General features: G+C 40.2%; 1 protein-coding gene across 1 annotated transcript; it reads right to left on the bottom strand.

Annotated features, from left to right (window-relative positions):
- Window positions 1-404: 404 nt before the first annotated feature.
- LOC126355653 (uncharacterized) lies at window positions 405-3213 on the bottom strand. The gene is made up of 3 exons (XM_050006017.1): window positions 3049-3213; window positions 1136-1295; window positions 405-1005 (listed from the first exon to the last, which is right to left on the bottom strand). Exons 1-3 carry the CDS (start codon window positions 3173-3175, stop codon window positions 405-407), a joined length of 888 nt encoding a protein of 295 aa, XP_049861974.1. The 5' UTR covers window positions 3176-3213.
- Window positions 3214-14174: the final 10961 nt, after the last annotated feature.

The following is a 14174-nucleotide window of genomic DNA, read 5'->3' on the forward strand; positions in this document are numbered from 1 at the left end:
CCTAATGCAAGATTTACAGCTTGACGATGAAAAGTTTAGAAGTTACTTCAGGCTTAATGAAGACCAGTTCAATGGAGTTTTATCCCTCATTGGCAGTGACATTAAGAAACAGGACACAAATTACAGAAAATCAATACCTCCTGAGGAACGGCAGGCTATTTGTCTAAGGTAACAATTCCTTTCCCATAATGTCAAAATAGAAACGTAGCCTGTTAGTATAAGGTTGTAGGAAATGGAGTAAAAATATATCTTCATTACAGTAATATTACACAAGTATATTTGTTAGCTGCCGTGATAAGACAAAATGTACAAGATGATAGACATATATTAACCAGCCACAGCCACAAAAAGAAATCAGCATAAGATATATTTTGTTTGAGTTTAAAGTTAATGAGGTTTTGTGCTTAAAGTATTTGAAGATTGTCTTCAGTTGCTTGTCCTGAATAGTTTTCCGCTAACAAATCAACATCTGTGTCTTCTAGCAGTGATCGAAGTAATGAGCCACTTTCTGTAAGTGATGTTTCATTTTGATGGTGAAGGATCGTGGGCTGGTTTGAATAGTTACCACCTGACCATGTTGAGCTGTCAGAGGAGGTACTTGGAGACACCAGTGGAGAGCTAGTTTGACGCACTGCCGGTGTTATTAGACTCATCAGTGAATCATGTTCATCTTCAGCTCGGTTTACTGCCTCTAAAACTTCTCTCTTTCCTCTGTTTTGTAACCTTCGAGGCAATTTTTTTACCGACATTGACATGCTACCAAAAAACAAATCTAATTCTTCAGGGACAGAGCGAACCGGTTTGTTTATCTCTTTATTTTTCAGAAATTTCAGAATTTTGTCGACTCCTTTGGGTTTGTTCCGGACTGTGTTGACATCGTGATCAGAGTTGGAAAATTCATCATCATCAGGAGCAGCAGGAGCTTCAGCATTAACAATGCTATCATCGTGTATTTGATTTTCAGGAACTTGCGTGTCATCCATATCAGGAATATTACTGTCGTGTCTGAAAAAATTAATTTCAACAAACAAATAAAAAATTACTCTCACCAGAGGAATGCGTTTCAGTTATTTATTTATAAAGTTCCCACCAGGGCAATAACAGTACTAAAATTTCAATTCAAAAGAACACTTACAGGCTGTGAGCTGGCAATACGGAAAGTAAAAATTCCATTTCTTTCTCGTACTTCCACTTTTTTGAGTTTGCTGCAGCTTGACCACTTTTTGTCTCTCTTCTTTTGAGGGCATTCCTATGGGAATCTCTCAGTTTTCTCCAGTCCGTTTTTACAACAGCCTCTGCAACAACAATTTTGTTTCAGGTATCTCGCTACTGGAGACTCATACACTACTATAAGCTTCAGCTACAGAGTCGGCATTAGTACTGTATCGTCGATCGTAAACCAAGTGTGTGACGCTTTGTGGCGTACAATGCAACCGTTGTACATGCCAACACCCACTGAAGATTTCTGGAGGAACGTTGCTGCGGGATTTCACGACAGGTGGAATTTCCCTCACTGCATCGGTGCAATAGATGGAAAACACGTCAGAATTCAGGCACCACCTGCATCTGGATCTTCTTTCTACAATTACAAAAAATACTACTCTACAGTGTTGTTGGGTTTGGTAGATGCTAACTATAAGTTCATAACCGTAGACGTGGGCTCATACGGAAAGGAATGTGATTCCATCATATTTTCAAATAGCACACTTGGGAAAAGACTGTCTACCTACAGCCTTGGGGTGCCAAAAGACGAGCCACTAGTACCAGGAGGATCCCCTGTTCCATATGTTATCGTGGGAGACGAGGGTTTCCCCCTGTAGCGGTACATGATTCGTCCCTACCCACGCAGAAATCTTAACGATGAGAAGAGAGTTTACAACTACAGAGTGAGTCAGTGAAGACGTGTTGTTGAAAACGTTTTCGTCATACTTGCCCAACGGTGGAGATTGTACTTTCGGCCATTGCAGTGCAACCTTGACACTATACATAAAGTAATAAAAGCCACAGTAATACTACACAACTATCTGTGCAATAAATGTGACGTTACAACAGTTGGGTCACCAGAAGAAATTTTGGTCGCCTACAGTACATGCTAGAAACCTCTTGAAAAAACTGCTGCCGCAGCTACAAAGGAGAACACCGCAATAAGAAACCACTTTGTCAATTTCTTTAACTCTCCCGAAGGAAGCGTGCCTTGGCAGTGGCGGCACATTGCTAACACGTAACTACAATGCACTTATGAAAAATAAGCATTCGTTTAATACTCAACAAACTTTCATTAAGATTATTGTTTCATTAAGATTATTGTAACAGTTTTGTCAGTATGTTATTGTGACTACTTTCTGCAAATAAACACTAATGAATACGTAATTATAATGTTTGATGATTATTTTTATTGGCAAAGACAAATTGTTTGCAAATAGTAAACACCAGAAGAAGAGGGTGCAAACCCTCGATACGCGTCGTAGAATAAAAACAATGTGACGAACACAGAAAAGTTTATTTCAATGTGTCTTTGTCATCAAAAACGGTCCCACATTCCTGATTTAGTCCATCATAGACGAAATATGATACTGTTATCTTATTTTTATTTTACTGTTCATTAGCATCTAATAGAGGGAAAGAGTAACTAATAATGGTCACCTTCTAATTTCAACATCAACTTCTATATACCCTGTGGATTTTATAAACAAGGTTTTTGCAGCTTTTCAGATAAAAAAATCACGATACACGATACTAATTGAATTGTACACGGCATGTTACTTTCAGTCATTTAGCCAGGAGAATGGCGTAGATTAAGAAGTATATCGATATATAGAGAAGTATTGTTTATTTTAGTAGAGAAGAACTAGTAGTGGCCACATTATCCGGATCTGACTGCTTATTTGAAGAATAGCTTTTTCTTAGTAACTAAAATTGAGGAGAATACGAACATACCAAATAATCTTTTATAACAAGGAAAAGAAAGTTGTACAGCCGTAATAAGGACTTAATACTGCAGTCTTACTTACACCTAAATACTGGACGAAAAGAAATTTTCATTCTTACTTGGCTTCCTTAAAACTTGCGAAATTTCTTCCCAAGCTAAGTCACGCAAGTTAGCATCTCTATATTTCAATTTCGAGTAGTCCCACAGCACTGGATACTTTTGCACTTGGTCAATTAATGCAGACATTTTGCACAATAAACACACAAACACGCAGTAATAGAGCTGCTCAGCATAAGAGCACGTGGCTTGCAGTGCAGTGTAGTGCGCATGCGCGAGCCGAGATACGCAGCGACGCTACGTGTGCAAGCGTAGCTGGAGATACGCGTATTACGTATCTCAGCTGGACGCGACGCCATCTGCGTCAGTCTGAAATGCCCCATTTTATTACATTACAAGATACGTCTGCGACGTCTTTCCGAAGACGTAGCTCGAGATACGCTACGCCGGTGTGAAATGACCTTAATACCTGTCCCAGCAATACTCACCACACTATATCTTCCGAAGTGTGCGTTTTACAGGCAACTTGATGGACGCTTATTTTAGGTGGTCGGCCACACGATCCAGCACCATCACCCTAGAGTCTGGTGTTCATACAGGCCTTTGGTGGGGACCTAGGCCGGCTCTCTGTGGGATGAACGACCGCCATCTCTCGTTAATTTGGTATCCACGGAGATAAACGTCATCCAGTTAGTATGACGCCTGTTGGGACAGCATTCTCTGTACACTTATGCTCCCTGCCACATCACGCATTAAATGCTTATCTGCCAATTTTCATGGCAAGTAACTTTGTACCATAGTGGAGGCCGTCGCTTTGAAGAATTACTGTGAGCTACGTCATTATTATGCACTGTGCGCTGTGTCCGTTCGCAACACAATAAATATCCATTACCGACCACTGATTCCCTATCCCAGCACACTCGGTTGTCGACCCACTACCATCTGTTTCAATTTGACCCAAAAGGTTTGAGACACCATGTATGTAGGTTGGTACTGCTCACGACTATCTAACTGGGCCGATCCTTCCGCCTAACAGACTCGGTGGGGCAAATTACCGTTTCTTTCTCCGTGAAGTACTGCCCCAAATGTTGGAGAATGTCCTATTAGTACCGCTAACGTCATAAAACATTCAGACAACGTTTTCCCCAATTGTTGGATTGGGAGCGGAGGGTCAGTACCGCGCCAGTCAAGTTCTCCCTACCTCACTCCTGTGAACTTCTTTATGTGGATGGGGAACTGAAGCGTTTGGTGCACGAGACACCGATATGCACTCCGGGAGAGCAGGTTCCCCATGCGGCTGAAAGTGCAGTCATTATTTGTGAACACTCGTTTGTTTTTAGCGTGTTACACAATCAGTATCATGCAGATACCATTCGTTTATTAACCTAACTGAACATTTTCAGCAATATCCCTAAAACAATATTATGGTTATCTGAGCCGTTATCGAGATATTTCTATTTAGTTGATTGTGGTAAATCGTAGTCATCATGGCGAGTATGTGGATCCTACGTAGAATATCAAAGAGTGCATGGAAGCTCGATTAACAAAATTACCTGTGTATTATATCTCGTGTAACTTGTCATTCATTCTATTTCTGAATACATACATAAAAGTGGACTTCGTGAGTTTGTGTCTAGAATGAGCTATCCTGTTTCTGAATACAGTATGCTGGGGCGAACTATATGCGATGTATGACGAATATGTGCGCATTTAGCTCAAAGCAATTCGAGTATTTATGTTGCATTTTAATAATGTACTCATATTTTCCTCTTTTTGTGTTTTATTAATCGGTGCTGAAGATTTGTTTGGTTTCATAGCGTGCTGTTTATGACCACAGCATCTTTTTTTTTTTTTTAGCGGACATCCTATCAGAATATTAAATGTCTATTTTAGCAGCAGAATTAGTAAAAGATTTAGATTAAAGGTACGAAAGTCTCAGTTACGTTCGAGTGCGAAGCAGACTGCAAACAAGACCACAGTAAGTGCCAAATGTTTGGTAGCTCCAGAGGGGTTCTAGGATATTTAAAGTGTGTACAGACACAGAGTAAGAAGCAGATGTTATCGTTGTTTTTATGTAGTGAGGAACGTTATCCAGTGTATGTTTTCTTTAAATAAGGGTAAATCAATTCCAATCACTCACTCCGCCAACTTCAGTCTACATAACATTCAGCTGCTTGCAGAAGGCCCCTGAAACATCACAGAACCATCTCTGACCTGAATTGCATCTTCCACGCGGTGTGCATTAATTGCCTCACTGGGGCGTCGGTGCATTCAGCACCTTTCATCGCGAGAAAAGAGGAAAAATCGCGACTCGTGGAATATCTCTGTAAGCCTCGTGAGGACTACAGTTTGCGTTCTTTGGCCTACCGAAGACTTGCAGCTTCACGTGCTGTTCTGAACATTTGTCTTTGCGAACTGCACGACATTACTTCATATGTCCGATGCATGCAGATCCCTTCGCAATTTTTTATTTTGTAATTTTGTTATATATTTACTTGCCCTAAAAGAAATTTTAAAGAAGTGTTCACTTGTTAGATACCCATCTTTATGTATGGTTCATTTAACTTTACTAGATTTGGCCTCTAGGTCCTGCCCAGGAACAACACGTGCCAAGAAATAACACAAACGTATTCTCAGTTTCTATGCACACGTTAGGTTCAATTATATACATTTGACAGATTATTATGAGCAAATTGTAATTTCAACCCAAATAACGATAGTTAATTATAATAATAATAATTTACATTAATAATAATAAAAAATAAAGGGCATTAAGAATAACAGGAATATTTATTAGTTATCGCATTTGTGGTCGTGTTTAGTATCACCAGAAACAGAAAGGGTCCTGATAGAGGAAAAGATTGAAGTGACAGTGGCAATGGCTCTTAAGACAGAACAGACTTTTAGCAGAGAACAGTGTGGTAAGCAGGAAGGAAATAAGGGGTGGAGGACGGGATGATGGTAAGACTGAGCTGCAGACAAGAACAAGGAAGCGGTAACTGTTGTGATAAAAGGTGGACCATTAGCAGTGTTTTCAAGTTAGAGAGGAATTAATTTCTCTGATATTTTGAGGAAGATCTTTCCAGAGTTGGATTGCTGATAAAGAAAATAATTACGAGAAGATGGCCGTGATTGCGATGTGTAGTGGCGCAAACAATATTTCGCTTTGTTGAGAATGAGTATTTCTGCAGTGCTGTTCAGCTAGCATGTAAGAGCTGAAGATAAATAAGAGGGAGTGCGATGACTGAGAAGACGACGGATGAAACACAGGGTATGAGAGTCTTTAGGCTTATCGACAGCTAGCCACGATAACTGTATGCAGGCAAAAGTGATACGATCAGAACAGCGAAGGTTACAAACGTATCGCACACAAGCAGTGAAAGCCGTTACCATCCAGCGTGAGTTCTCGTACAAAAATCCTTGACGAAAGGGATCCACCATAATCAGATGTGAGGAGACTATCGTTAGTGACTGTACATTTTAGAGTGACAGAAAATATCGTATATACATATGTATGTGTATGGTAGTCTTACAAAAACATAATTAATATTAGATGAATGTGTGATCACATATAGCAGGAACGAAGCCAAAACAGAAAAAATAGCTACCATTTTATGGGAACCAATGCACCCTTCGCGTTAAGTGATTTATGGAAATCTAAATGTGGGGTCCTGCCCACACATCTCTTATAGGGTGCCTTCGAGGTACTGCATTCTCGGAATGCTATACAACAATTCAAGCAAATAACATTAGCAGTTTTATTTCAAATAAGAAGATTGGCAATACTTAACTCGGAATTTACAATGCTGTCGCAAGCGGTGGGTGACATGCAACATAAATCCGAGTACTTTCCTGTATACAATGTTCCTGCAAGTTCGACACACAGTTCGTGAATCACTAATCGTAGCGTCCTCTGCAAGGCTGCATCTAGTCCTGTCCGAATACTGAGCGGCCGAGCCTGGCTGGAGCGGCGCTTATATACTCCTCTTGTAGAGGCAGCTCCTCTCGTGGTGCGGTCCTAATCAGCGCACCATTGGCAGACCCTTTTCTTGCGTTCTTCGTCCTCGTTCCAGAACATTCCTCCCCCCCCCCCCCCCCTCAAAGCGACGGACTGTCGTCGTATAGAGAGTGCAACAACGGCGGGGGAGGCAGGAGTGTGGAGGCATCGCTAGGGCGGAAAGTGTGGCTGCAGGGGACGTCAAGCTTCCGGCCGCAGCTCACCATCCGGCCTGCACTCTGGCGGAAACGCCCCTCGGAAAACGACCAGAACGGTTGTAAGTAGGCTGTTTAGGTTTTCTTATTGGTAACGCCACATAGCGCTCGGTATGAAAAAATCACTGGCTGTGCCGTGTGCAGTCTGTGTTTAGTCTGCATTGTTGTCTGCCATTGTAGTGTTGGGCAGTTGGCTGTTAACAGCGCGCAGCGTTGCGCAATTGGAGGTGAGCCGCCAGCAGTGGTGGATGTGCGGATGCTTTTTAACTTTGTCTTAGTCATATACTTTTCACTTTACATTACTAGTATGCTTTGTAGGACTTAGAATCTGTTAACATGCACCAATGTCTGAAGTTAAATGTTCAGTCAAGAACCAAGAAAACTTATTTAAACATAAATTACGAATGCATTGTTATTGTGAACAGACGACACAGTGTTATTGTCTGTGTACATTCTTGCTTGTTAGTTGCACGATTACGTAACGTCTATAAGGCTAACATACTTAGAACATTTACCAGTACTGCTAATGAAATTTTACTGCAACATTTTGGTTTACTTAAAAATACATTCTGGATTTAAAGTACTTTCTGTGAGATATCAGATGACACAGTGGTTAGTTTATGTGACAGCTACACGATTTATCACGACGCTACTAATGAGTGACAATTTACAATGTTGCTTTTGCCGTGTTTCTGTTTTATATCTACACAGTTTTTCTGAATTATTCTGGAAAGTAAAACATGTTTTAGTAGTAACTTTTGTGGTATAGCTACAATGAGAGAGCCTTTTCTGTAGCACAACAATACGTTACAGTACAGTACTTACTTCATCACGGCAATAAGCGTAGTAACTACGATATCTATACGCAAAGCATTTCACTTTTGTTTATCATGAGGTAAGTACATTGACTTCTGCAGAACTTAGCTTTCAGAAGACGATAACTACGACACTTCCACAGAATTATCTTACAGGAAGACGCACATTTAGCGCTACAGGACACACATTTGAGTGATTAATTTTGTACTTGAACCATTTATTTTTCAAGATTTTTGAATTACATAGAAAGTTTTCCATGATACATTTCACTCCATTCCTGTAATATGTAACACCTGAGGGTATAATTACATTAATCCTCAGGGGGGTACACGTCTACTTTGTGTACCATGTGTTTGGCAAGCACAAGGAGCCCTAGCTAATGTGGTATTTGCTTATACAACTTTACACATCGGTACCATATTTCTCTAACACATAAATTACACAGCTATCTGGTTATTTAACTGAGAGAGACAAACATTTATTTTACTACATCAGTGACAGATGTTTACGTAACTGCACCATTGGATAACTTCACACTTATGAAACTGTATTTTGTCTGTACTTTGTGAACAGTTCATATTTTTTCGGAACCATTGTGATATTATGAGAGCTTTGAATGATGTATTTGGTATGGGATCATGATTTTTAAAGTACGTTTGAGGCAGATGACACTTTTGACATGAGCAGAGAATTTTTTTAGGTTTTGTAATTATTGGAGGAAGCTACGATGATTTTGAGAGTTGACTGAGGTGTTATGATATTATTATTACGATGACTATGTGTATTATGCTGTTGCGGTATGTTTATGATCAATAAGCTGATGCTATATGAGTTATTTGATTATGCTATGTATGTGTTATGATGAAATATTGAAGAAGTGTCGACGAATAAGGTAAGGAATAATGAGTAGTGGTTAGGGACTCTGGTTTGTGAAAAAGGTTGTTGGAAAGCAAGAATCGTACTTTAAGAGTTATGAAATGTATGTAAATGTGTGAATGTATTACAATGCCGACGAAAATTTTTTGGACACTATTATATTTAAAGGATTTTGTTTCTACAGATTTGTAACGCAAATTCTCAACCTGTGAAAATATTTTTATATGAGACTGTCACTGTAGCGGAAACTGCTGTCGTAATTTTTTCAGTAAAAAAGGTAAGTGACCACCTGCACGTAATGCGTCGTGGGCACCCAGCTGTGCGACAGTCGCCTGAAAAAAAAAAAGCCATTAGTGTGTGCCTTCCAGAGGCACAAGTAAAAAAAAAAGAGGCCATTATTCTCGCTATTGACATTCCTTTGTAGAAAGCATCGCAAAAACGACACGCTCATTACTTGGAAAGACACTTACATCTGACACCTGATTATAACAAACGTCTTTCTACGAGAGTTGAGAGAATTCTACTAACTTATGAAATGTCACATGACTATTGAATGATATTTTTATGCTTTGCCTTTCATAGTTGCTTGTTTCATTTGATATCTGTTTTCCAGCTGTCTTACAGCATTGTTTTATAAAATAAAATTAAATGCATTTCCTAATGTGAACACTTTCTGTCAACAGATCTATTAAATAATTATTTAATGATCCACATTCTTCGAAAAAGGAGCTCTTGGAATGAAAAGAGCAATAAGAAGTGACTAATAACAGTAACTGTATATATAATTTTCTTTTCAAGTACTTGGTAATTTTTATGGTAGAATAAGTTGTGGTTCACCACTTTAATTGCATAGACATTAAGATGTGAATAGACATTGTCCTTATCTGCATTGTTGTCTTTAGTGTAACATTTTTTCTGATTGAGCTTTGTAATGTTTAGGTATAAGTTATAGCATTTGCTGCGGCTGTTTGCCATTCATAGTGCTACTGAATGTCACTTTGTATTACTAGGTTAAGCCAATTTTATTACTGATTTATTTTTCTTGTTTGCTGCGCATTGCCTTATATTAGTTGTAATATTGCTGCCTTTTTTTTGCCAATTTCTATTTTTTTATTGCTTTTTGTGTTAATTGTTTTGTGCTGCTGCATTGCGTCGTCCCTTAGTTTCGCATCTGAGCTCAGTAGCTTTAAGTTAGCTTAAGAGGGGGTAGACTATATAAGAAACTAACTATGAGGAATTGGAAGAAATGCATTGAGAAGTTATAAGAAAATGGTTTGGCCAAAAAAGTAGTGTACAGTGGAGAAAAACTATTTTTGAAAGAGGATGTGAACAGAATACAGAAAGCATGCTTGGATAGGATTTTTTTTTTGATGAAACAAATGTTGAGATACGACGATAGATCTACAGAATGAAGTTTTGGGTTGAACTGCAGGACCAAATGTTACCCTGAAAACAAACCCTGTCCTTTCCTTTTGTGTATCCCACTATATGTTTGTGTACCCTTGTGTATTTGTTTTCTTCCTGTCTCTGTGTACTGTTTCATAGAATTTTTTCTCTTCTAATACTAAGCTACATTCACTATGATGAGGAATACTGTTATCCTCAAATATAATTTGCATTAATAACATGCTATTTACTTCGTAAAGATGTTTACACATTATTTATTCTGTTTTGTTCTAATGCTCATGTGTGAAGTTGATGTTTCAAAAGTTATTCTGATCTTTTATGTATGTACTTAAGTCGTAATTTTTGTGACACTGATGTATTTGCTATTTCGATTCTATTGTAAAGCCTGTACTACTGCAAATGATATCTGTAGTCTTATGTTCTTTAAAGATGTATTTTGCACCTTTGTTATTGCATTCTTATGTTATAAAATTGTAATTGACACCAGTTCATCAAATTAAGTAAATTACATTTCACTGCACACGTTTCTGTTGGTCATAGTATATGGACAATATGTGAGAAGTAGGGACTGTTAGTGTTTGCACATGTGTTAATAATTCAGCAAGGGACTGGACAACAGCATTGCTGGTGCTAAGGACATTTCAAACAAATTCTTTGTGATTGGACAAGTGGTGGTTTATGGACTTGCTATATTCTCCGCAAGACTCTTCAATGGTGATTGTATGCCTGCACAGTCAAACAGATGGCTCCTGGCCATCTCTACAAGGACTACAGTGGGTCTACACCTTTGATGACCCACCAATACCATTATTTCTACAAGGACTGCAGTGGGTCTGACTGGTCTATGTGAAACGTCCTCTTTGAAAAATTATACAAGACTGTGCTTAAACTGACACACAATATTCTTAGCGCAACGCAATCTGACTTTCAAAAATCCATACAAAAGAATGGCCCTGACTAACGTTAACCTATACGTTTCACAAATCACTTACCTCACAAAAATCTTCGTTACTCAAGCTACTGCAATACCGCGAGCACCATTACTGCCAGCTAAATAAAATATTCAAACTACTGAAGGCATTAACTACTGACAGACATAGTTAGCAAATGAAAGATCTTAATACAGAACAGACAATGTATTTACCTTAATATTCATAATATATAAATCAGTTCATGACACCAATTCTTACAAATTTCAAAACTCCGCCATCTCTCTACCCACGTCCACCACAACTGGCGGCTCACCTCCAACTGCGCAACGCTACGCGCTGTTAGCATCCAGCTGCCGCTGCCCAACACTACAATGGCAGACAACAATGCAGACTAAAAACAGACTGCACATGGCACAGCCAGTGATTTTTTCATACCGAGCGCTATGTGGCGTTACCAATAAAAAAACCTAAAAAGCCTACTTACAACCGTTCTGGTCGTTTTCCGAGGGGCGTTTCCGCCAGAGTGCAGGCCGGATGGTGAGCTGCGGCCGGAAGCTTGACGTCCCCTGCAGCCACACTTTCCGCCCTAGCGATGACACGGTACGCGTCCACCTTCTGCTGCCATGAGCCAGATGAAGACGAAGACGACTGCTACGGTGTGAGCGGGTGCAGCTCCATCGGAAGGACGAGAGGCGGCAGAAGAGGTGAACGCTCCGTCTCTGTGGGATCGTCCCTTCATGTCGTGAGGACACCCTCTGGCGGCTGCCACGGCTGCGCTGCCCTCTGGACCCCTGAATCTGGGGAAAGAGACACTGCATGAACATTGCGCACATGAAAGAGGAAAAGGTGATTTCGATGGTGGCGCTGCAAGGCATCTGGACCTGAAAGAAGATATATGCAAGCGCCAAGTCGACGGACGATTTTGCCTCGCACCCACCGTCTGCTGCCACTAAAAACCCGGCGCAAAGCGATACTTGCGCCCTTCCTTCGCCACCGGATGCTGAGGAGGGTGGAGCAGGTGGAACAGTGTCCGATGACGGCGGCCGTGGAGCAATTCCGCCAGCGATGGTCCATCTCGTGGGTTCGAACGATATGAGGCGAGGACCAATTGCAATGCTTGATCCCTGCTGTATGCAGAGTGAAGTTTGGCCACCTGATGTTTAAATGTTCTGACAAAACGTTCCACTTCTCCGTTTGTCTGTGGATGGAATGGTGCAGTAGTTAGATGCTGTATGCCATTTCATTCACAGAATGAAATTCATTTGACGTGAACTGAGGTCCGTTGTCTGTTACTTCCCGTCAACCTTCGAGAAAAAAATCGATGACAAAACCTTAATTGTGATACGTGACGTTGCCGACTTCATTGTCACAGCAAAATTAAACTTGCTGTACGAGTAACCACAATCAAGCAACGAGTGTTCCAATAAGGTCTCGCAGTCTATGTGCGCATGTTGCTATGGTGGTTGCGACTTAGGCAAAACAAAGAATTTTTGGGGTGGAGCGGACAGATTTTCTGCACATGCATGACATTGTGACGTCATTCGTTCTATTTGGGTGTCCATACACTGCCACTACAGTGTCGACGCGCTGTTTCTTACGAACAATCCCCCTGTGTCCTTGGTGAAGTAACTGCACTACTTCTTTTTACAAAGCTTCAGGGATCAACACACATGACTGACCACTGTCACTCTGAACAAGAAACACACCTTTCTGCACAGCGAGGCTATGCCGACGAGCAAAGTGTCGGCGCACTACAGAGTTCTTTATGCAATGCAAGGACCGAGGACAAGAGCAAATGTTCAGATGTGGATCAGCGTCTATGACCTGTGCAATTTTCTTATAGTTCAGCGGTAAAGATTGAAGTAATTCAGAATCCTGAGCATCGATGTGACAACTAGATTTCCCCCCCCCCCCCCCCCCAACGATGTCATTCTTTCCAACTATTTTTGCTCTGTATTTATCTCTCTAGTACCACGAATGTTTTACACTAATGTCGTATCATTAAAAGTGTGTTAGGATTTGTATACTGCAGAGTGACAGAAAACACTGAAAATGTATGTGTATGGCAAACTTAGTGTGGTAAAAGTAAAAACACCAATAAATGAGCTGAAGGTCTGGTCAAGTATTAGGTACCAAATGGAAACAGAACCTATTCAGCATTTGCCTTCAGTGATGTATCGAAACTTTGGAACCTAAAACAACATAGCTGAATTGTTATTTGAATCATTTCCTTCCGAGTGTAGCTACGGGCATGTAACCAATGCGACATCTAAACAATTTTTTTCTTCCAATGCTATTGAAAACTACGTGGTATCGAGATTTCGAGTCCCACGGCCAATGGAACTCTCACAATATCTCGATTTTTTATTTACAAAAGGTTAATGCGTTGAGAACATCCGTTCGTAAATGTGTCGTCAGTCCTCTGAATGGTTTCAACCGGCCCGCCTTGATTTCTTTTCCTGTGGCAATTTGTTCATTTTAGAGTAGCACGTACACCCTACGTCCTCAATTATTTGTTTCATATATTCAAATCTCTGTCTTCTTAACAACGTTTACCCTCTACAGTTACCTCTAGTACCATGAAAGTTGATGTCTGATGTCTTAAGTCGTCATCTTGTCCCACTTTCTAATTAATGTTATTCACAAACTCCTTTTCTCGCCAGTTCAGCGAAGAACATCGCCATTTCTTATCTCGTCAGCTTGTCAGTCCACTTAGTCCTTAACACCCTCACCAAGCACATAAGAATCTCTACGATTGTCTTCTTTCCTAGCTTTCCCACAGTCGATGATACACTTTCATATAATTATGTACTCCAGACGTTCATTCTCAATAATTCCTTTCCAAAACTGAATTCTGTATTTGATACTAGTAGCTTGGTTTGGCACTGAAAAGCACCCTTTGTCTTAGATAGTCTCATTCTTATAAGCTCTTAGCATTGTCTGCT

The sequence above is a fragment of the Schistocerca gregaria genome, chromosome 3, assembly GCF_023897955.1.
Source record: "Schistocerca gregaria isolate iqSchGreg1 chromosome 3, iqSchGreg1.2, whole genome shotgun sequence".
NCBI lineage: Eukaryota > Metazoa > Arthropoda > Insecta > Orthoptera > Acrididae > Schistocerca > Schistocerca gregaria.

What these genes read in the sequence shown, in the direction of transcription:
- LOC126355653 (XM_050006017.1), bottom strand. Translation starts at nt 3,175, where the DNA reads ATGTCTGCATTAATTGACCAAGTGCAAAAGTATCCAGTGCTGTGGGAC. An exon ending in GCAAGTTTTAAGGAAGCCAA is followed by an intron (nt 1,296 to 3,048) that starts GTAAGAATGAAA and finishes TTGTTGTTGCAG; the next exon opens with AGGCTGTTGTAAAAACGGAC. An exon ending in GTATTGCCAGCTCACAGCCT is followed by an intron (nt 1,006 to 1,135) that starts GTAAGTGTTCTT and finishes TAATTTTTTCAG; the next exon opens with ACACGACAGTAATATTCCTG.